Here is a 23,789-nt window from a genome sequence, read left to right as displayed (position 1 = left end):
TGTTCCACTTCAGTTTTTAAAAAACTTTGCACAAGTTGTGCTGGATTGCGTTATACATTTTACACTGAATACAGAACAACTTGAAGTAGCTGACGGAAAACTTCAAAGAACAATAATGATTATTAGATAAAATTTTAACAATGCTTTTGTAATAGCAGAGTGGTCTCACTACCTTTACCAGCAAGTCTTCAGCTATACTACTTCTGTTGAAAAGCAAGGGATTCATTCTTACGTGAAGTGGATTCAAATGGGAAGTGCTGCTGTTTGCAAGTGAGCAGGGGGGCTGGAGAAGGAAGTAGGCACCTGACCCTTCTTTGTAAGCAAGTGCAGTGGCTTGTTTCCAGCTGTTGTTTTAACAAGCTAATCCTCCTAACCTGTCCACCTTTGCAAATACTCTACCTTTTGCAACTGGCTTCACACATACCATTATAGAGCTGTAACATACTGCATCTGGTGAGCTGCATACATCATAGAGCCTAAACACATTCCTCACAGTGCAGAAAAGCATTTAGTAAGTGTTTTGTATGTTTGATTAGCTGTTTTTAAACATGATGGTTCTATTGGTTTTATGACAAGGTATGGGGTGGGCAGTACCATAAAATTAAGATAAGCTTGTAAGGCATAAATATTTTGTAAACATTTACTATCTTAATAGAAATGAGGATTAAAAAAATTATTATTAACACAATGTATATTAGAAGTGGTATTTAGAAGATGTACATGGTTTTGTTGCCAGCTGCACCAATTTCATTAAAATGTCTATTATGCAAATGAGGCAGTCCAGTCACTGATCTGTGGAGCTTATGCAAAATGTAATCAGATTTAGCTCAAAACTCAGATACAGACCTACAGAGGTGCAGGAACAAGTTACAGATTCCACAATGTTGCTTCCTCTGGTATATTAAGTTACATTTTCAGCTTCTTTATTGTGTATGAAAGTGTGAAGCATCTTCCACAAAATATTTTGCAATCTGTAAGTAAAAATGAAACTGGGTGTTATGAAGTAAATCTTTTGATTATCGTTTGATTTCAATTAAAGAAAAGTTGTTCTAAGGAAAGTTACAATAAATAACAGAATTTTTATTAACAAATATACACTTAGGAAATTCTTTGTTTACAAAATAACTATCATTGGGGTCCAACTATTAAAAATTAAATATATTTATGTCTTGGTCATCCATAAGTCACTGAGTATTGTCAGAGGTACCTCTGCCAGCCAGTTGCTTTTTATGGTCATATACACAGTGGAATTGTGCTGACAGAATTGTTTGCAGATTCGGTTTATAAACAAGAAGGACATGGAATTAGCTTCTGGCATTGGAGTCTCTTCATGCCATAGGCGTTAAGTTTCACTAAATGGCACGATGGATCCCAGTGAAGAGAGTGAGGGAGTTTGGAGGATGCAAGGTACGGGCAGAAGGAATCATGGATATGGGGAGAAGCTGAGAAAATAAAGTCTGTATTTAATCTAATCTAACAGCTATTATTGCTGTGACACTTTTGCTTCTCCTCAAGATAAATTCTGTAGGATAATTCTGTCACATTTGGGATCGTGCTGACACTGACAGCCAGAGTCACTGCAAATACACTGAGTGCAAGCAAACTTCAAATGAGCATTCTCATTCTGCAGTTATTGTCAGTGAAATTGTGTTATTGGTGCATGCAGATACATCAGCTTGTAGCATTCATTTTTAGTTGGTTACATTAGTCGGGGTTTAATCCACTTTTGGCTGTTAGATTTGAGCTGGGAGAAGAAAAGGAAACAGAACATGTAATCGGATCAGTTATTGGAGGAATATGTACCAAGCTGACCATTGCCAAGAGCAAAAGGCGATAGAGTAAGCCACCCTAATACGTTTAGATATGAGTTTTTTTTATTTTATGTAAAACAATCTGCAAAAGCCTGGAAGAGCTCTCAGTATGTGTCTATGTGTGCCTGACACCTCTATTTCTGCAACCTGTATTTCTTACTGTACTAAGAGAAGAAGCAGAGAAGTGATTTTTAGGCAAGAAGTTCTAATCAGTCTAGCTCCATGTAAGCTCTGTTTTCTTCCCTGCAAAATAAAGAGTATGGAAGTAGACAATAAGCTGAAATAGCTGACTTGTGAATAGGAATTACGGGTACACGTATTCTCTCCAGCAGAGGTGTACTGAATAACTTGAAGATATCTCATCTCTGAGCTGAGAGATGCGATTTTTGTTCCTAAAGCATACACTTCTTACACAACTGGTTGACAGATGTGACTGATGTTTTTGTTGCATATTTGACTGATCTGTCTCCATAGTTCTTTCTCCAGTCTTCTCAGGTTTGACTGTGGTCTGTGAGCTCTGTTGCAGAGGGCATATAGGTATTTCTTTGGTTAGGCCCTTCCAAGACATCCGCTTTCAATGGAAAGCTCAAATAGGTAATAAAATGTCATCTATGCTAATTCTGTAGTCTGTTAAATATAAATTATCTGCTAATTTGACCATTAATTTGCATAAATAGCTTTATGATATGCAGAGTCATAGATTTAAACTTTTTCAACAGAAATAGTATTTTCAACAAAGACAATCTCGGTCATCTTAATTGAATTTATTATGACTTCTTAGTCTCGTATTTGCATTTTAGTTGAAGAGATAAAACTACATTACTGTCCCAAAACTGCTGAAGATTATATGATATGTCTCAGATCATTACTTACTGTTAAGGTCAAACTCTGTTATGCTTAATACCTGAAACACAAAGATAAGGAGTTTCTGAACATTTCAGGAAGAGTAGTCCTAGGTCTTCTAATTAAATCAGTCTGCAGTGGGTATGTCTTCCAGAAGCTGCCTGGGAGGACTTCCACAGGTTAGGAACTGAACTAACTTTATTGAAATGGAGGCAAAGAAAGGCAGTGAAGCAGCAGAGAATTCGGTGAAACCATTTGGCAGTGAGCCATCTGTTAAGCAACTACAACTACGTCAAAGATCTAAAAATATATCAGTTGGTTTGGGAACATAATGCCCTAACTACAATAAAAAGGCACTTTGAAAACAATCGAAAATGTGTTTTAAAATAAATCGCATTTATTCATATAGCAATGAAATATAAAAAGAACTGCTCTCATAGACATTGTTAGTAAGTCTTGAATAGTTTTCGAAATATTTATTTAATTGTTAGTCTGTGCTTCTCCTCTCTGGAGTAGAAACTACTGTTTTATTTCATTCCCATTGTCTCTCTCTGGTTCCCCCAGAGCATGGCACTTCTATCGTGTGCTGTCTTCCTTTTTGCTTCTGCGTTTCCCTCATGTATTGTCTGGCCAAGCCACCTTGTGCAGTCCTTTCCCCATCCCACTCCATTCCCTCGCTCTACTCTCATTCCTGCCCTTCTGACAATCCTGCTGCTTGGACTGCCTCTCTGCAATTCTGACTTTCCTCTTACGCTTCCTTCTTCTCACATTCCCCTCTCCTGCCTAAACTACAAACCTCTCCTTTCTTTGCAGCCTCCAAACTGGCCTTTCTGCATTTCTGTCTCTCTCCTGATTTTTTGCTTTTACCTTCAAGTGCTTAAACGTGTGTGGAACCCCTCTCTTCCACCTCCATCTTGTGTCTGTCTGACTTCTTTGCACTACCACCTTACACGGAAGAAACTGAGGATACTTCTGTTGCTGTCATTTTAGTATTTTACACAAATTTACTCTGGTATTGTCCACCTGCTTTTTGTATAATCATCAGCTTCAGGTTTGAGAAATCAGTGTATGGCTCCAGTACTGATGAAGGCATCAGTGTGACAGCTGTGAATGAAATCTCCTCGTCATTTTTCCCTGCTTCTGCCCATGTAATAGTGTCGTCATTGTTCTAAGAAAGCCAGGGGCAAGAGCCTTGATCTGTGATTCATTGTGTGCCAACACTATGGCCCCCTGCAGCAGGCAAAAGCTGGCTGATGGTGAGACTACCAAGAAAAAAATCACCCATGAAATGAAGTTTAACAAATTGATTCAGTCTTGCTAGAATACTAGTAAAGTGTGAAGGTGCTGAGTCACTAATTCTTTTAACATTATGCATGCAGGTAGGTGTTGGTACCAGACAAGTAACTCCTGAACTGGGCACAGATGAAAATCTAGTTTTGACATTTTCTTCCACTCTTCCTTCAAACCAGAAAGAAGTATTAGAAAACCTGGCCACCAGCACTTTAGTACATTGTTAGCTGAAACAAAGAGGAGTTGTTACAGGTAGACACAAAGTGTCTGCACATCACTGTGGCACTGCTGATTTCATTCATCTATGTATAACTAATGAAGAGCTGCTTCCTAGTGTGATGGTGATTTCAGTTCCTGCACACTGCACATTTTAAGTCATGTTATGTGAGGACATCCCAAGAGTGGACTTTCCAGTGGCTGATTTCAAGAGCAGATGTCATTGTAAAAGTCATTTACTTAGCAGCAGCCTTTTTTGGTTACATCCACCCAGTCAAGCTGCAAATATGAAAACAGGAAGCATTCCCCTGTTTCTAGAAGTCTGCCTGCAGTAATAAATAATAAGCATATGTATTTTGAAACAAGTATTTTTAGAAACTTTTGTTGAGGGATCTACTGCTGTGTGGACTTTCTGCCCTTTCAGATTTTGTTGCTTAGTCTATACATTTTTAATAATCACATTGCCTGTTAGCAGTGATATTTTGTGAAGGTCATTTTTCTTGTGAAGTTGGAGAATGGACTTGAATTTCATTGCAGGACTCCCTGAGCTGCAGGACTGTTGTTTATGGAACTCTCTTGCATCTTGTACTACCTTTGAAGCCTGTTGAGAATTTTTACTTAAGATATCTTCAAAGTGTCACTGTGCTCAAGGGCAAAAAAGAAATCTCAAAATGCACTTTATATTTAAAACCAGTTTTGAATAGCTTTGAAGCATGGTATTAGCTGAAAATAAAAGGCATAGATACAGACTTACTATGTATGCACACACAGGGAATTCCACATTTCACCAACTTTTTCATTGTCAGCAAAGTGTCCCTTTACTATTGCAATGCCTTTTTCTTCTACACTGTAAAAAATCATCAGGTCTGTGTATAGTCTTAAGAATTTTTAATGTGATTGGTAATTTAATACCTCAGCAGATATCTTTAGGCAATCTCCCTCAGTGGAGAGGTTTTAGTTTTGTCTAATCATTCCTAACCTGGTTCTTCTCATTTCCCCTGTGTAGAAATACAGTCACTGGGTTGTATGTATATGTCTTTTCTGTTTCTGAGTAGAGGATGGCAGATAGATTTCAAGCATAGACACTATGCTTGAAATAAAAGAGACTATGGTGTCAGCTATGAAATTAAAGTTGCTTGGTTTTATATAAACCAAAGTTCCTGCTTCCCACAGCTGAGCACATACCAAGTTTGCTTGTTAATCAAAGATCTGAAGGTTTACTTGGTAGCTGTGTCTGATGTCATCTGATACTAACATATTCCCTTAAAACATGCTAAGTGTTTGTGACAGTGTTTGAGAATATGGGCACTTGAATATCTGTGCTGTTCAGAGATATTTTTTTTCCGTTCTGTTTATTGCTTCCTGTAAGCATTTTAGCTGTATAGCTAGTATAGGACTCCTGGATCCTTCTTATAGGGATGCCATTGGATTAATTCTGTCATTTTTCTTCTCTGTTTTCCTATTTGTAAACTAGGAACTTGCAAAAGTACAAGGATATGATTTATATTTTAATCTTTCCCACAAAATAATTTGTCTGGTTTTCTTCCGTTTTATTCTTTTGCTATCTCAAACTGTCAAGAAAATTTAGGTTATTCAGAGTGTGTGTATATTTAAGATGTGCTTCTCTATTACTATTTTGATAGCTGTACCATCAAAGCATTGTACTTTGGCTGGATGTTTTACAATGAATTTCACAGTTTTATGAGCATTACTAACATTTTAGTTGTGCCAAATAACTTAGAATCTTGTTTCAGAACATGAAACAAGATGATTCACTGGAAAGCAACTGCTGTGAGGGAAATGAAGGGAGGGTAGGGCTATAACCTGCCTTTGAGGTGTTATGTCCTAATAAAGTTAGAGGTTGGGAGACTGGATGGATTGTGTTCGAGAAAATTTGTGTTAGGAAGTAAGGACAAAAGGTTGTGCACGTCCCAGAAAAATAATTTTCCATCTCATTCCCTGTGTGGAAAAAGGACTAAAAAGACAAGAACTTTCAGACTCTGCTTCCAGGCTTCTCGATGCCCACTGCATATGGACCGCTTGTGAATAAAAGCCACCAGCCTGTTTGGAACTGCTGTTTTGCTGACATGATCAAAAGGGAAGGCCTCAGCCTCTGGCCATTGTCATTACCATTGTACTACTTTCCTGCCTGCCTGCTACATGGGCTTCCCTTTGCAAATTTTGTTTTCTGTATTCTGCACAGACTGATTCACCCTTCTCATGCCTGGGAAAATCTCAACAGGAAAATGCATATGAGGTTGATGAGGAAGAGAAGTCAGTTACATTTGGTCTTTCTTTGCTTATTCCCAAACATTTTTTTCCTTTCTGTTAGAGGGAGTTGTTGTTACTTATGTGATGTTGGTTAACATTTCCTATACATATAGAGTCCTGAATTGTAACATTTTCTATAGGGGTCTTTACAGTACAGCTAACACTTCTTCCCAACCCCTTGTCTTTCCCTAATTTATACAACCGAGATAAATTTCTTTAACATATTTCAGTGTTGAGAATGTAGCAACGACGTCTCTTGGCAGAAACAGAAAAAGGAGATACTCTTACCCAAATTTTAGCTGGTTTCATACTTTTCTTGTCCTTGCACTTCTTCACTCACTTTGCTATTTAATCTTTGATTGCAGGCCACTAAAGAAGTAATAGAGCGAGAAGCCCCAGGGATGGCCCTGGCAATGCTGATGGGATCACTTAATGTTACTCCTCTGGGCATGCTCTCTAGGTAAGACTATTTCCTTCATAATATGAAGTGAACTATTTCTTTAGAAATACACATTGTCATGAAATGACTGTACCCAAATAACTGAAGTTTGCCATTGTTACAAGGCTAGAAGTGTTATCTTCAGAGATGTGGCCAAATTCCAGGAATGGTAATTACATTCTTTCATTTAATTCCCTTTGTTGTCTCCATTAGACATTGTACCCACCTGTATTTTCTGTGCCAGGTTATTAGTGATATTGATGTATGCTGTTAACTGTCTTTTTATCCTAGAGCTGTGGCATTTTGGTGGTGTATGAAGAATTCTTCTATATGTTGTTCACCAAGTACTAAAATGCCTTGTTTAGCTAAAAAAAATAATCTTTGATAAGTACAAATGTTTTGATATTGCTTTTATTCCAGTTTCAGCAGAAGCTGTCTAAATAAGTTAAATGGCATTTTAACCCATAGTTTCAGATATAGTACTTTAACTTCTAGAGTTTGGTATTTCCTACTGAATAATTAGTAACATTTTCTGCCCGTTGTTTCTCTTTTTATCAGTGACATCTCTTGTTATCCCGTATTTTTTCCTGGAGCTGATCTTTATTTTGTTCCTTCAATTTTACCTCATTTTACCTACGATAGACTTAGTAATATCAATACCTTCCAGAAGTTAGTTTGTGCTTGCACATTATTTCAAGGTAACTTAAGAAACAATGGCTGTTACAGGTCTTTTATTTAATGCGGGTATAACAAGAAAATCATGCTGGTGAGGCCGCGTCTCGAATCCTGTGTTGAGTTTTGGGCCCCTCGCTTCAAGAGGGACATCGAGGTGCTGGAGCGTGTCCAGAGAAGGGCAGCGGAGCTGGTGAAGGGTCTGGAGCACAAGTCTTACGAGGAGCTGCTGAGGGAACCAGGGTGGTTTAGTCCAGAGAAAAGGAGATTCAAAGGGGACCTTATTGCTCTCTACAGATACCTGAAAGGAGGGTGTAGCGAGGGGGTGTCAGTCTGTTCTCCCAGATAACAAGAGAAAATGGCCTCAAGTTGTGCCAGGGGAGGTTTAGATTGGCTGTTAGGAAAAATATCTTCACTGAAAGGAAGCAATTGTCAAGCACTGGAACAGGCTGCCCAGGGAGGTGGTTGAGTCGCCATCCCTGGAGGTACTTAAAAGACATGTAGATGTGGTGTTTAGCGTATGTGGTTTAGTGGTGGACTGGGCAGTGCTGGGTTTATGATTGGACTCGATGATCTTAAAGGTATTTTCCAACCTAAATGATTCTGTGATTCTATGATAGAAGAAATAAGGAACTTTCAGATCTGCAACTTTGTATTGATACTTCTGTTTTTAAAGGACAATTAGGTAAGAGGTTTAAGTGATTTGACAAGGTGTTTTAAAACTTTTCATAAAATGCATCACATATCTGAAAGGGCAACATTACCAAGTTAACACCTTCAGATTCTGTCCAAATTAGCAAGTATTTTCATTTTTTTTAATCTGATATTGTTTTTATGTCATAGCTTGTGTTTATCTGAAGGGAAGGGATAACAGAATGATACCACAAGGAGAGGAAAGGTTAATGTAGCTGTTCCATTTCTGATCAAGAAAAGGATAGCCATTTAGATGACACTACATAGTTTGATTTAGGGTGTGGTGTGATGAGGATGGGTGGAAGGATGTTGTAATGGTAGTGGAACCAAAACGGATTGCAGCCTGAACCTTCCGTCCACATAGAAAGAAAATGTCCCTTAAACTACAGTCACATTTAATAGTAATTGTCAACAGTAGGGGGAGATACCATTACAAAGATACTTCATGCAAACATGTTAGACCTTAAAAAATTTCCCAGTGAAAATTTTTACTTCGGGCCTAAAAGCAGTCAGTGTGCAAAACGCCATGATTTTTATAACACTGTTCAGATCATAAAGTCAGATCGTACATATTACAAAATTATGACATTATGGTTTCTTGTGCAATCTCAGTTCTGCATGAAGCACATGTATGTTATGGTTACTTTTTTTGTAGAATTCCTCTGCAAGTGCTTAAGGTGAAGGAAGGACATATACTTTTCTTCGGTTTGGTTGTCCTATATCACTTCTGGTGCTCTATTCAGAATCTTCTTTGAATGCAGACTCACTCCTCTGGGATTTTTCTCGCATCATTTGTTATTCTAAGACATAAATTGTTAATATATTTTCATATAAAATTCTGCAAATTGAAATGGTTTTATAATTCCCCCCCTTACAATGAGAATGAAGGCACACATTGAGAGGTCAAAAACATACACTAATTTATAGGTACACAGAAATGTAGATCTGAATTTTTCAAAGTATTTAACATGAAATATAATTTTCCTAAGCATATTTCTCATTGATTTCATTTTGAAATAAAGTTCTGATGCATAATTTTGCATGTAATTTCTTTGACTTTTCAAAAACAAAAGCAAAGGTTCCGTTATGCAGTATTAAGCTGACACTTCTATGAGTCACCTGCAGGTTTGGAAATGTTAGGTCAATTGTGTTGAATTTTATCACATGAACTTTTAAACATTCTTAGAAGTTATAGACTCTTTCCCTGACTATGGGCCGGCCTTAGGAAGTGGTGAGTTCTTTTGTAGACTGGAGTCACAGATATGTACACCAAATGAGGGGCAGCGAGACTCTCATAGTTCAGATTCAGTCCCAAGGTCCAGCAGGGAGTATCTTAAGAGCATCACAGAGTCTTTCCTGAAAGTGTTTCCTTTTCTTCCCTGTGAGCTTCCAAAACTGTCCTTGTCCCAGAATTACCTGTTCCCTCTCCCTTCACCTGTCAACTACCCATGCCATGCCAGTCTTTATTGAGGTTTTTTAAAGCACTCTGCCTCCATGCCCATCTATTCTGCTTTTACTGGCATAATTTCTCCCCAAGGAGATCATGTTTTTTTTCCCAAAGAGATCATGTTCTCCATTACAACTTCTGAATCAGACATCTATTTCTTTCCTCCCACACCCATTTTTTTTTTCTTTCTCCCACCCCTGTTTTTCCTTCCACTCCCTTACTTGTATTTGTATTCTTCTTTCTCAGGCGGCTTTGTTTTTTCTTAAAATTTCTGTCCGCTGCATCACAAGGCTGAGGATAACATGAGACCCACAGGATCACCCTGAACTGTTCTACATTTGGAGGAATATCATTAATTTATGTCTCAAATTAACCAGAAAACATGCATATTTTGTGTGCTTTTATGTGGTGAGCACACACACTATTTTTTTGCAAGCCATTCAGTTCTTGGGTACTTTTTCTTACTTTTGCATGCTCTTGAGAAATTTCTGGCAGCTCGATTTCTGTCTTCAGCCACTGGATGTGATTATTGGCAGCCAAAACTTGCATCTTTGAGGAGAATGGCTGCTGGTTTAGTCCTTTTTTATTATTGGTTGGTTGTACAGGCCATTTAGCTTATAATGTTTGAAGCTATTTAAAGCAGAATCAAAGAGCCAAGAAGATTATTAAAGGAGCTATCTGCCAAACAATTCCACCTCTTTTTAATTCCTCTGTGGATAATTCCTATTTCTTTATTTTGAATCTGTCACAAACTGTATCCCACATATGGCTTTTTCTGGATCAAGTTTGCAGATTTGGCTCCTGCAACAAGAGTGAATGAGCACATTTCTTTAACTCAGGTGCTTCATCTTTGTATTGCAGTAGCACATTCTTCAACTACCTAGAACAACAAATACCTTGACTGAGGGTATATAGTGTGCAAGAAGTGAGTATGGGAAACCAGAGGCTAGAGTCAGGCAATATTCAAACTGCCAGTTGAAAATAAGACTTTTCTTCAGGCTGGCTTGACTGTGATATCAAAAGGTCATTTTGTGGCACAAAAATAGTCTCTGTGCTATTTCATTGTGAGCATTATGACAGCTGTCACTGGAATACTTGCCACCCTGCTAGAAAATGCCATGCTACCAATAAATAACACTAATCACTAAGAATTGTTTCTATAAGAAGAAATCGAGGGATGTTGGCTACCCCACAAACTGTGTCCTTTGGCTCAAAATTTTTGGTAATGACCTATCAAGAAATTATTTTCTTTTCTATTCTGTTTTCACTTATGGCTCATGTGTGTGTTTGTTAAAGAGATTGTTATGCAATTTATCTCAACTGTAGCCTCTGTATCTTTGTGGTTTGGTTTTTGTCCTTTATTTTTTTCTTCTCGTTATATCCAAGCCCTGGATTTTTCACCATTGGTTTCATGAACAGTGGAGAAAACAGGAAGCACTCTTTACAAACTCAAGACAAAATCCAGTACTTGTTTTTTTTTAAAAAAAATATTTAGCTAAAAGGAGGAAGAGGCAAACTCTGAACAGCAGAAAGCATTCAGCACTTGGGTGTTTTAAGTTCAGCCCTGCATCAACACCAAAAGAATTTCCTAAAGACATAAAATAAAATAAAATCTTTCATCTCTGATAGCTGTTTTTGTCTCTTTTTTTTGAGGGGGGAGGAAAGACTGATTGGAAAAATTACATATTAATTACATAAGTGCAATTTTCACTTGAGAATTGCTTCCCTCTGTGCTTTTCTTATATTGCATATTTTATAAAAAAATAAGACACATTTGAATTAATGCAACCAGCATGACTTAGTGTTTTTACCTGGCAAGGGAAATAGTTTTGCCACTATCAATTGTCTTACAAAGGAACCATGTGTATGAGCAAATAGGCACCCTTATCAAAGAATGTATTGGATACAAGTAAACAATAGAGTGAAGGGAACAAATAGATCTAAAAGAGATGGAAATCTAGTCAGTGTTTGTACTGTCAATTAAATGTTAGAATCTGTCAGCCTTGTTTGATGCTTTTTCAGCTCAGCTTCTCCTGAGCTGTTTTATGAGAACATGATCAGCAAATATTTCTAGATGTTGGAAATTGAATTTACAAATTCTGGTAAATAATAGAATTTATCCTAAATGCTCTGTTCTTATTTCTACAGCGGAGAAGGTTGCATACAAGGATTTCACTCTGGGTTTCTTTCTTTTCAGACCTGTTTGTGGAATCAGAGGGAAAACTCTTATAATTAATCTGCCAGGTAGCAAGAAGGGGTCACAGGTAAGAAGTGTTCTTACTGATGTGCTACTGAGGACCCATGATGAGTAGCTCTCATTGCTCTGAATGGTAGAGAGTACCCATTTCAACAAATATTACAAAAGTGAATTGAAATGCATATTTCTATAACTGAAGCACTATATTTCATCACTCTCAGTCAGGGATGATACAGTTCAGATCTGACTGAAGGTACTGTGTGACCAGGACAGCGTTACATGGAGTGCCAGAGAGCACTCACTGTAGCAGGCAGCGCTAATGGAGAGTCTGATGGTCTCTTACACTTCTTCCTTCTCTAGCCAGCCTGTACCTGATCCCTGTGTTATTTACAGCTTTCAAGAAAGCATTCTATTTCACACAGAAGTAAGAGGAAGGCCTTAGTGTATGTTAGAACTTGATGGAGTATGAACAGTCCTCGTTTTAGTCAGCAAGAGGGGAGAAAAAGGAATGCAATTTTTTAGAGTTTTAGGATTTTTTTAAAACCTTTTGGATATGAGTATGACTTTACAGCCTTTATACAGTTTGTTTTCTTCATGCCTTTTGTCTCAGTTTGGACAGAGGAGTAAGGCTTTATGTTTTTATTCATGCTTACTTTCTGACTGTAAAGCCAAGACAAGCACAATTAAACATCATGAGGAATTTTTTTGGCATGTGTTAGTAAGGCTAGATCTCTCCAGTGCTCGCTCTTCTGTATGGTTGGCTGATAGGTCCAGAAAAACAGCCTTCTCCACACAAATACTGCTCACTGCATGGTGGGCTGTACAACCTGATACAAAACTGATAAGGTAGATCCCCCATCAATCACAACAACACATTTCTCCAGGGCTCAGGCTACGTCAGTGGCCTTGTTAAAAAATGTCTTTACCTCTGGCCTCTAACAAATGCATACTCGGCAGTTCATCAGCGTCTTCTGACCCAGTAGGACCCACTCACAGAGGAGACAGTACTAATGTGTTTGGCAGCACAGCCCTGCAGTCACTGTTGCTTGAAGTCTCTGGAGATAAATAAAGAATGTTTATGTGAGCTGTCACCTGGAAATTGAAGAGGAAATGTTTTGAATACTATTATCTTAAGCAGCCATCACAGGTTTTCAGATACATTGTCTACTTGTTTCAGTTCAAGGACTCAGCAAGCACTCCTATGATTCCACCATTCCTTAGAGCCTTTTTAGGAAATCTAATGAGGCACTCTAATTGAAAAGAAATTAAAAAGCCTTTAAAACATGCAACAAGCATTGGAGGATGGTGGAGCAGGAGTATACCGACTTGCGAGTCTTCCGGTTAGGAGCGGGAAGTCATATGCATGTACATGGCTGCACATCTTAAAGACCTGGTACTCCAGTAAGAAGATTTGTTTCAGAAATCTATACTTCTTTTGTTGAATTATGCAAGAGATAGAAAAGCCTACACTCTCTAATGTTTTTTGTTGTGTTCAGTGGCACCCCTAACATGCTAGGTACAGAAAAAATTGTCATTTTCTGCCCTGAGGCATTCAGACTGAGAGAGTAAGTAAATTATAGAAAGAGGATGAGGAAAAGAAATGACAAAATGTTATTAAGTAATTTAACAATAGTTTGATATATAAAAAAAATTTTGCTGGAAAAGAAAAAAATGTCATATGATTTCATTATACAAGGAAGCTTTTTATAAACAGATTTATTTGTTCCTGTCATGGTGATACTCTCTGTTCACAATTTATTCTAATATGAAACTTCTTTAATCTATCAGATTTCAGTAAAGATTTTGAAGATGAACAGTACAGAAAATTGTTCCATAATGGGATCTTGGGAACCAAATAGGACGGTTGTTACCAGGAATTTCTCTCATTTCTCTCTTTTATGACTTGCTGATTTCCTTTCTATTGTATTAATACAATCATACCAGAAGCTTCTATAAAGCTGTGAAATTGCAGTATATATGTATTTCATTAATAAAATATTAAAAAATCAATAGAAAACAGCAGCAGCATAAATGCTTCATCTCAAAAATGGACACAATGCATGCCAAAAGTGTTTTCTCCATAGACCATTTCTGTGGTGTGTACCACTGAACCAAGATCTGTAGAATGCTTCCATTTTTGTGTTGTTCTGGTCTGGTTTCTTTTCTTTTAGCTTTGCAAAAGCTATTTAAGGTTATGAAAGAGGGCAACGTGTGAAATTACCAGATGCTCATTGAAGTCAGTGAGTCTGTGGCAATTTTCATAATTTTACTAACAGTCGCCTAAAACGATGAGATTTACAAATGACATGAGAGTACTTATTGGGAGCCTATTCATCAACAGTCAAGCCAGTAAGACGTTTATTTCAGTGGTAGGAGTGCTGAACATGCTTCTCTAATGGGTTAATCATTAATGTACTTTTTCATTATTATTGGTCAGTTCACAACTTGTCCTTGTTTAGCACTTACTTGAGGTCTGCTTTTTTACTGAAGTAATGATGGTTGTATGCTTCAGTATTTTAAAAATAATGCTGTGGAGGCACAATAACTCTGAGGTTTGCAGTTAAATTATAATTATTTTGTTTACAAATATATTTTAATATATATTCATTATATACAGCATCTTATGCTCATCCAGTTTACTCCAGTTCTTCAGAGTGCCAAATTGAATGTTTAAAGAATTTATAAATCTATGAAGTAGACTTTTCATTACTCTTAAAGGAGCGACTGAAAGGTAGGTTCTTATTTAGAAGCTTTGAGGAAATACAGTGTTTGTGAGTCATGTTTTTGACTTACAGAATGGTTTATGTAAACTCCAGTAATTTCTGATGGATAGTTTGCTCTTTATTTTGTTTACATAGTCATTTTTATTTATTGCAAATACTTGTTACAGTATCTATTTACAAAATATTTATTTTCTGGATGCTCTTAAAATGTTGGAATACATTTTTTAAGATCTTCCTTATGCTTCAGACAAAACCGAAAATGAAGTGCAACAAAAGGAATAATGTCAGCTTTCTCTGTCAGTCAACTTGTACGTTGCCTGACTGCACTACCATGGCAATCGTGTGACCCTGCCATCATTTTCCAATAATTTGATTTTTATATGCAGTCTGCTCAAATGACATGAGGAAAACTCTTTACTGAGGTGCCTGAGAGGAGGATGAGAGGCAATAGTCATAAATTGAAGAAGGTAGCTTCCAGCTGGATAAAAAGAAAAGAAGAAAAAAATCACTTTAAGGGTAATTAAGCATTGAAACAGGTTGTCAGGAAGGGTTGTGGATTTTCTGTTCTTGGATTTTTTCAAGACTTTGCTGAACAAAGCACTCGGCATCCTGTCTGAATTTCATATTGACCCTGATCTGACTAGGAGGCTGCAGTGTGTGATGTCCTGAGGTCCCTCTTTGATTTGAGGAAATATTAGCATATTTTAGCAGCAGAGGTAGCTGTATGTATGTATGCCCATTACAGAACAAGAACAGTTACACGGTGTCTGCATTTTTGCTTTCTCCAGCCATACAAAATAAACTTTCTAATTGTTTTTAAGATCGTAGAGTAAGAAGAGGTTTGAAAAATGGATTCTTTATGAATATTTTTTCTGAGTTACATAAAGTTATATCTATATTATATCTGTATTATTTATATACACTAAACATCGGTATACTTTGTCATTCTTCCAGTATATTGGATAAGTCCATAAATAAAAAAAAGGGATATAATTATATAGAACTGTAATTATGAAAACCCTTATGAATTGTTCTCTTAATTGTGAAGGAATATAATAGGAATGATTTGAAGCTAATATCCCTGCAGAGGTAGAGTTAATGTTTTCAGTCTGCGTTTTTTTAGCATTCTGCCAGCTGCTGTGAACTGGTTTCTGTATTATGCATTCATGAAAATTTAACTCTTGTTTTCTGAAGTTTTAATCCAATGTTAGCTTCATTACAGTAGCCATGTTGTACAACTTACTGTATTTGCATGGATAAAGGCAACAATATGTAGTATAGTCCCCAGTTTTGGGTTTGAATTTGTTTTTTTTACCCTCTGTGAGCAACTGCATAAGGGCATTTAAGGTTTCATTTGTGATTGGGTGAAAAGATATATCAAAATCTCGAATATATTTTAATTAAGAGTAAATCTGAAAAAATCCCTATTTATTTCTGCGGGTAACTTTTCATAGTCATTTCTCTTCTTGTTGTGCATAGGAATGCTTTCAGTTTATACTGCCAGCCCTACCTCACGCCATTGATCTTTTGCGGGATGCCATTGTAAAAGTAAAGGAGGTACATGATGAGCTTGAAGATCTACCTTCACCACCACCTCCTCTTTCTCCTCCTCCAACCACCAGCCCTCACAAGCAGACAGAAGACAAAGGAGTACAGTGTGAAGAAGAGGAGGAAGAGAAGAAGGATAGTGGAGTTGCCTCAACAGAGGACAGTTCTTCTTCACATATAACAGCAGCAGCCATTGCAGCAAAGGTGAGTCTGGCTTGGTTCCCTGAGAGACCCTTTAGTTTCTATCCCAGGTACTTTACACCAGTATTCATTTACATGTTAAGAGTATACATTGATATCCGTGTGGTCAAACAGATGTATTTTAGGTATGTATGTATGAAATACAGCTTCTTAAAAATGTATGAATCGTGTTTCAGTAGGTGATTTTGAATTTCAGTGGGAGATACATTGTTATCTTGACGATAACATGCATTTTTATGATACCATTCTGTTGTGACAATTTTTAGTGGGTTTTTTTAATAATTCAAAGTACTCACACACTCGAACATGCAAAGTCCAGTAGGTGTCATATTAAAGAATCACAACAAGATTTTCTAAGCCATAATACCTATTTTGAAAAGAAAATACTGATTTCTAAAAAGGTTGATAAAAAGTGTGACAGATAGGTAGCAGGTTAAGTAATAAGCTATCCAGACTACTCTATTCCAGTGTGCATGTCTGCATAAGAGAGGTGAAATTCTGCCACAAAACTAAATATTGTCACATTGTCTTTATAGCCTTGATTTAGGCAGTAATCATAGATCAACACTACTCAAACCAAAATAATAAATTTGAGACCACAAAAGGAAAAAAACCAGATAATAGTTGCTCAAATTCTATGTTTTCCAAAGAAATACCTTATTATTTGGAGCAGTATATAAATACTTACTTAGTTTTATGTCTTTGCTTTTCAAATGGAAAGACTATGTATTCCTGTGTGTTTGGAAAAGTTGTTTCCCAAACTGCTTTGCTCTGTATTTACTCCACAAATTATGCTTTTAATTCCTGTTATGAGAACTGAAAGTCTAAGTAACTCAAAATTATCTTAAACAATTTCTAAACCAAAGCAGCAACATTCTAACTCCAGAAATGTGAATTCAGGTCTGAGACATCTTGACATTTCTAAGACAGCTGCAGCTGGAGATCATCTCCTCATGTACAGAAAATCGTGATTACATGTATCTTTACAGGGATGAATTAAGGTAATTACCATTTGCAAGTTTCAGTTTTTATTAATGCAAATTTTAAATTGATTAATTTCTTTTGATATAGGCACAGATAAATATTATGTGCAATTTTTAAAGAAAGAAAATATCTGAGATCTAAACTGGCTGTGTTCATATGAGCTTGGCATTTCAGTGTCACACTTGTTTTCACCTCATTCCTTTTCAGTCATTTGCTTGTATAGTTTCATGTTTTCCTGTCACTGTATTCATAGCTGTTCTGTGTTGTGCATTAGAAGCATCCATCCTACACCAGTTCAGCTGTTATCATGGCAAAAGGTGAACAGCCCATCCCCGGTCTCATCAGTTATTGCCATCACGCAGCAGGCAGTGCAGGAGAACTGGTAAGAGACACTTCCAAGAGGCTTTTGCACTAACAGTAGCTAAAAATACACTGCCTGCCTCCTAGTCTACTGTGTGAACAGACAGTGTTACTTATTTTCTTCTAACAAAGACGCATCAGTGCTATCTTTCAGAGAACATGCTACAGAAAATACTGTTTAAGATACAGGGCTAAATCAGGTGAAGTTCCTGTGCATTTTCAATTTGAATCATTTGGCTGCTGAGATGATCATGGCTATAAAACCTGTGTTTCTGATTAGTCATCTGCTTTATCATCTAATATACTCAATAATTGAATATAATTAGAATAATCTCCTAAAATTACTGCTTTAGAGCTATGAAATTTTGGTAACATTTTCCCCTTTGTTTGCCTTGCTTTGCTTTTTTCTCTCAATAGTTTGTCAAAATAATACAGCATTTGCACTGGGTGTTCATAGTTTACTTTCATCACTTAGTTTCTCCCTTACTTTTTCTATTCCATTTAGAAGTAGACTTTCTCAAAACCAAAATAAAAGACTTGAGGAGTCAGGATACAGTGGACTTACTATAAATTACTGGATTTTAGTGAGTAGTAGGCAGTTACTTCAATGAATGATAGAAAGGACTTAGTTTATTATAACCCAGAGGTTATAACGTGGGCTCTAACCAAATACTGTGCTATATTCTCCATCTCCCAAAGGTTTAGTCTAGGCTTGAATTGAGTTAGAATAATGGCTACAGTATCATCAAGAATGAAATGTAATTTACTGTATTCATAACTGTAGATTACACTAAGGAAGGCAATTCCTAAGGAAGACATTCCCCATATCAAATAACATATGCACACGAACACCAGTCATATTCTATTGTCCCTTTCACTTAGTGAACAGTATATATCCATTATATTTTTTATATATTTAAATTTATGCAGTGTACTTAATAATACCTTCTCTCAAATCAGCAGGTTGTAGTGGTTTAAAGAGACTATTACTGGTGGTCTTAACACACTCCACTGTTGTATTAGAGAAATAAACCTTTTGAGAGAAAAATTTGTAACTGTGAACCAACTTAATTCTCTCAGTGAGATTTTGTGTCTGCGAAAGCTAGCAAGATGAAACTTAAGAGTTCTAGATAGGTTTGTATGTGGATTGTTTTATGGCAATTGTATTTTCTATAAAAGTAGTGATTAGGGAATAATTCTCATTTGAAATTAAATGCCTGTAATCGTCTTTTCCCTTTATCTTCAACTTTCTTTTCGATTAATGTCCTGCTGAAATTTTTCTTAATTTTTAGTTTTCTCACAGGCAAAAGTTACTACTTCCCCTGCAATTCAATGGAGACCGGAATTGCCTCAGTCACTTTGTTACTGAGAGAGGGTTTTGTTCTGAAAAAGATGGTACCAGATAAAATTTTAGAAGGAATGATTGATGGATATGTTTGACAGAAAAAAACACCCCCAAAGTTACTTGCCTGAAGGGGATGAGACAATATGTAATATGTGGTTACTCTAGAGTAACCAGAGTAAACCCAGGGAGAACTGGATCATTGTATCATTTGCAAAAACAATATTCTATTTATGCTGTGGGATCTTGTAGTATATAAAAAAGGTAATGGACCCGTACGAAATCATATCAAGATATGTGCAGCTTTTTATCAGAGGAGGGTAAAGAAAAGTTGTCTTATTTGAAGACTTAAAACCGTTCTTTTTTTTATTGTGTCATGTCTTTATTTTATGCCTTTATCAAAATATAATTTTTTTGCTGTATTGTCCTCAGTCATGGAGAATGAAAGGAAGCATTAGAAGTTGTAGGTAGTGTTGGAGCTATGCCAGTATAAAACTTATGGTTGTCAGCCTTTTTTTGTGTTTAACATATTTAAGATGGGATTTCAGGAGAAAAAGAGAACAGAAGGGAAATGGTGCTTCTGTCTAAAAACTGTTTGCATGATCAGAATATCATTGTCCCTGCTTACCTCTATTTATAGTATATCTCTAAGACATCATTTGCAAATCAGAATACTCCAACTAGACGCCAGTTAGGCACTTTTCTGGAGAGGAAGATATCCCCAGCATAATCATCCGTAATGAACAGAAACTCTTCTGACTTCATAATTTATAGTGGAAATTGCAGCACAAGTTACTTAGCCTTGAAAGATCCTCGGAGGAAAGTTTGGGTTTTTAAATGCTGACAGACATTGACTGGCAAAAAGTGCTGTCAGCCTGCAGCAGTAGAGCAGCAAGTAGGCAGTTGGTGGCACACTAAGAACAAGAGCTCTTTCCACACAACTTATAAACAGGTTATAAACATGAGAAATTCTTAATGTGTGGAGGAGGGTTTATAGTGAAATAAGATCCCCTAGGTATAACCCAGTATCCCTACAGCAAGGTTGCTATATCCCTACAGCAAGGTTGCTAAGTTAGGCAGTCATTATTTATAGATGGGAACCAAGGAAGTTGAGAGGAAATAAAATTACATTAAAAAGCAGTATTTAATGACTTGAGTCTTAAGGGTGGTCATTTTTAGCTGCACAAAGACAAGCAACAAATCTGTCTTACTATCCTAACTCTAATCCTAAGGATACAACAGATTTTCAAAAGCTAGGATTCAAGCTTGTTCCTGGAAGGAGGTACTTTGCAGTGGCTTCTGTTTGCCCTAGAGCTCTATTAGACAAGAGTGCTCAAAATGCCTAGATGCAGACTGAGTACAACACGCCATTTAAAAAAAATCTTGGCTGGACATGTCCAATGTTAGTAGTTTGATTGTCACTGGATCATAATTTCTTGTTTCCTTTTATTGTCTGCTACTGCCATTTCCCCCAAATGTGGGTGTTGTTTTGGTGATTCTCTTGGAATTTGAATATCAGGCTGAGCTAAGAAATTCTTAATGAGGCGAAAGATCTTAAATATATGTATATATACTCCTTCAAAGATCTGAATTTTACATTTTTCTCATCTTGTGATAGAAAAGTGAATTACAGGAAGTAACATCAATCTGATCTGGTAGAAGTCCTGCCTCTGAAAAAGGAAGAGGTTCAAATCATGAGAACAAAATCAGAATAAGCCTTTGTAAAAAGTGCTTTATAGCAGAATATGCTGCATTTTGTGTTGTAGAACTGATTTTGTGTGTAGCTCTCCTATCTGAGGGATTTATCATTTGTATGTCTTACCACTTTACACAAAAAAAAAAGAAAAATTAATCATTATGTTAAACTAGCAGTCTAGTGAATTATAAAGCCAGTGTGATACCTGCATAATTCAGCCCAAATACTGCAGTAATAAGAAGCAACAGACTTTCTAAGGTTCAGTGTATCAAAGCTAAGAAAAGCTTTATTCCTAAACGCATTCTTCTGCCTCTTTTTCTTTGGAACTGAAAGGTGATAAAACTGAACAGAAAAGACAGAATATAAATAATGATACATTCACTTTTATAACTGAAAATAAGACCGCTTTCTCACTGTTGTAAGTTGGTGTAATTCTATTTATTTTAAGTGGCTTAATATCAGCTAAAGGATATGCCCCTAAAATTCCAGCTAAGAAGTAGAATCATGAGTTCATACAATAGTTTGGGCTAGAACAGACCTTTAAAGGTCATCTAGTCCAAGCCCCCTGCAGAGCCCCATCCAGCCTGACACAGAATGTTCCCAAGGATGGGGCATCTTCCACCTCTCTGAGCAACCTGTTCCAGTGTTTCACCACCCTCGTCATAAAAAAATGATTCCTTATGTTTAGTCTGAATCTACCCTCTTTAGTTTAAAACCATTACCCCTTGTCCTATCACAACAGGCCCAACTGAAATGTTTTTGTCCCCATCTTTCTTATGAGCCTCTTTTAAGTACTGAAAGGCTACAAGAAGGTCTCCCTGGAGCCTTCTCTTCTTCAGGCTGAACAACTCTAACTTGATCAGCATTTCTTTGTAGAAGAGGTGTTCCATCCCTCTGATGATATTTTGTTACCCTCCTCTGGAACCACTCCAACAGGTCCATGGCTTTTGTGTGCCGAGGAGTCCATATCTGGATATGGCACTCCAGGTGGGGCCTCACCAGAACAGAGTAGAGGGGCAGAATCACCTCACTCAACCTGCCAGTCGCGTTTCTTTTGTTGCAGCCCAGGTTGCAGTTGGCTTTCTGGGCTGCAAGAGCACATTGCTGGCTCATGTCCAGCTTTTCATCCACCAGTTCCCCCAAGTCCTTCCGAGCAGGGCTGCTCTCAACACCTTCACCCCTCAGCTGGTATGGATACCAGGGGTTGCCCGACCCAGGTGCAGGACCTTGCACTTGGCAATGTTGAACCTCATGAGGCTCACATGGGCCCACTTCTCAAACTTGTCCCAGGTCCCTCTGGATGGCATCCTGTCCCTCAGGCATGTCAGCCCCACCACTGAGCTTGGTGTTGTCTGCAAACTTGCTGGGGGTGCGCACAATCCCACTATATCATTGATGAAGATATTCAACAGTACTGGCCCCAGTACAGACCCCTGAAGGACACCACTCATCACTGATTTCCATCCAGACATTGAGCTGTTGACTGCTACCCTGTGGATGTGACTGTCCAGCCATTTCCTCATCCACTAAACAGTCTATCCATCAAATCCATCTCTCTCCAATTTAGAGAGAAGAATGTTAAGGGAGACCATGTCAAAGACCTTATAGAAATCCAGTAGACGATATCCATATGTCTTCCCTTGTCCGGTGATGTAGTTACTCCACCACAGAAGGCCCCTAGGTTGGTCAGGCAAGACTTGCCCTTGGTGAAGCCATGCTGGCTGTCTCAAGTCACCTCTCTGTCCTCCATGTGCCTTGGCATAGCTTCTAGAAGGATCACTTTCATGATCTTCCCAGGCACAGAGGTGAGGCTGGCAAGCCTTTTTAAAAATGGGTGCAATGTTTCTCTTTTTCCAGTCACTAGGGACTTCACCTGACTGCCATGACTTTTTCAAATATCATGGAGAATGGCTTGGCAACTATATCAGTCAGTTCTCTCAGGACTCTGGGATACATCTCATCAGGTCCTATAGACATATGTATGTTTAGGTTCCTCAGGTGGTCATGAACCTGATCTTCTCTTACGGTGGGAGGGGCTTTGCTCCCTCAGTCCCTGCCTTGCAGTCCATCTCCTTGAGAGGTGTGGGAAGAGAGGCTGGCAGTGAAGACTGAGGCAAAAAATTTGTTGAGTGCCTCAGCCTTCTTCTCGTCTGTCACTACCAGTTTGCCAGTCACGTTCTTCAGGACAGATAAGCTTTGCTAGCTGGCCTTCTCTTACATTATGTGGGAAAGAAAGAAGAATGAATTTTTATTTTTCCCTTCAGGATGCATTTTAAACTGTCTGTTGGCTTTGCATGGTGATTTCTAGTGCTTTTTCCTGTATTCCCTCCAGAGAGGCCTGTAGCTTTTGCAGCACAAACCTTATATCAAGAATTTTTGTAGCTGAAATAAAAGTCTTCAGTACACAGAATTAAAATTATTTACTCACTGCATGACGTTTCTTATGAAAAATTTTCTCACTGTGTGACATTTCTTCAGAGGTGTTCAGTCATTGCTAATAAATGGTTTTCTGTTCAGAATATTGTCCCCTAGTTAGAGAATGGGAAGTCTGCCTCCTGTCATGCCACAGTTAGAAATCGCTGTTGATCATTGTTAGGTTTGAAACAGAGGCTTAAGAGGGAAAACAATACTTTTATTATTTCCTGTTTTAGTATGTCTGATTCATAGGTTTTTCAGGATAAATGATATGTTCTGTGCCACTTCAGTTAGAATATAATCTTACATATTTGCTATGTATTTGTTACTGAAACTGTGAGCAAATGCCATTAACCACTGCCAGCACTGCCTATGAGGAAGTATGCAGACTGAGGAGAGGGGTATTCCTACATTTTTTATATAAGGTTTTGCATAATTTTGAAATACAGTATATTTTTTACTATTAATTCCATCTCTCTCCTTTTAAGATTCCAGATTCCATCATCTCTCGTGGTGTTCAGGTGCTCCCACGTGATACAGCCTCCCTCAGTACTACTCCTTCAGAATCTCCTCGTGCCCAGGCCACCTCTCGTCTCTCCACTGCATCCTGTCCAACACCAAAAGTAAGTACATTTATGCCT

At 37.6% G+C, this 23,789-nt stretch overlaps 1 protein-coding gene across 9 annotated transcripts in view; it reads left to right on the top strand.

Moving 5' to 3' along the window:
- GPHN (gephyrin) overlaps positions 1–23,789 on the top strand; it is a 296,954-nt gene that overhangs the window by 173,025 nt on the left and 100,140 nt on the right. For 6 of the 9 annotated variants that reach the window (XM_055715673.1, XM_055715676.1, XM_055715671.1 and 3 more), the window contains 5 exons: positions 6,797–6,891; positions 11,880–11,946; positions 16,082–16,354; positions 17,610–17,717; positions 23,637–23,771. In XM_055715673.1, the coding sequence (XP_055571648.1) occupies positions 6,797–6,891; positions 11,880–11,946; positions 16,082–16,354; positions 17,610–17,717; positions 23,637–23,771 (678 nt within the window). The remainder of the gene's footprint in view (positions 1–6,796; positions 6,892–11,879; positions 11,947–16,081; positions 16,355–17,609; positions 17,718–23,636; positions 23,772–23,789) is intronic. The other 3 variants (XM_055715679.1, XM_055715678.1, XM_055715675.1) reach the window with 1 other exon arrangement.

Source organism: Falco cherrug, chromosome 7, assembly GCF_023634085.1.
Source record: "Falco cherrug isolate bFalChe1 chromosome 7, bFalChe1.pri, whole genome shotgun sequence".
Lineage (NCBI taxonomy): Eukaryota > Metazoa > Chordata > Aves > Falconiformes > Falconidae > Falco > Falco cherrug.
Note: the sequence above shows the minus strand (reverse complement) of the source record. Positions and strands in the feature narration are given on the sequence as shown.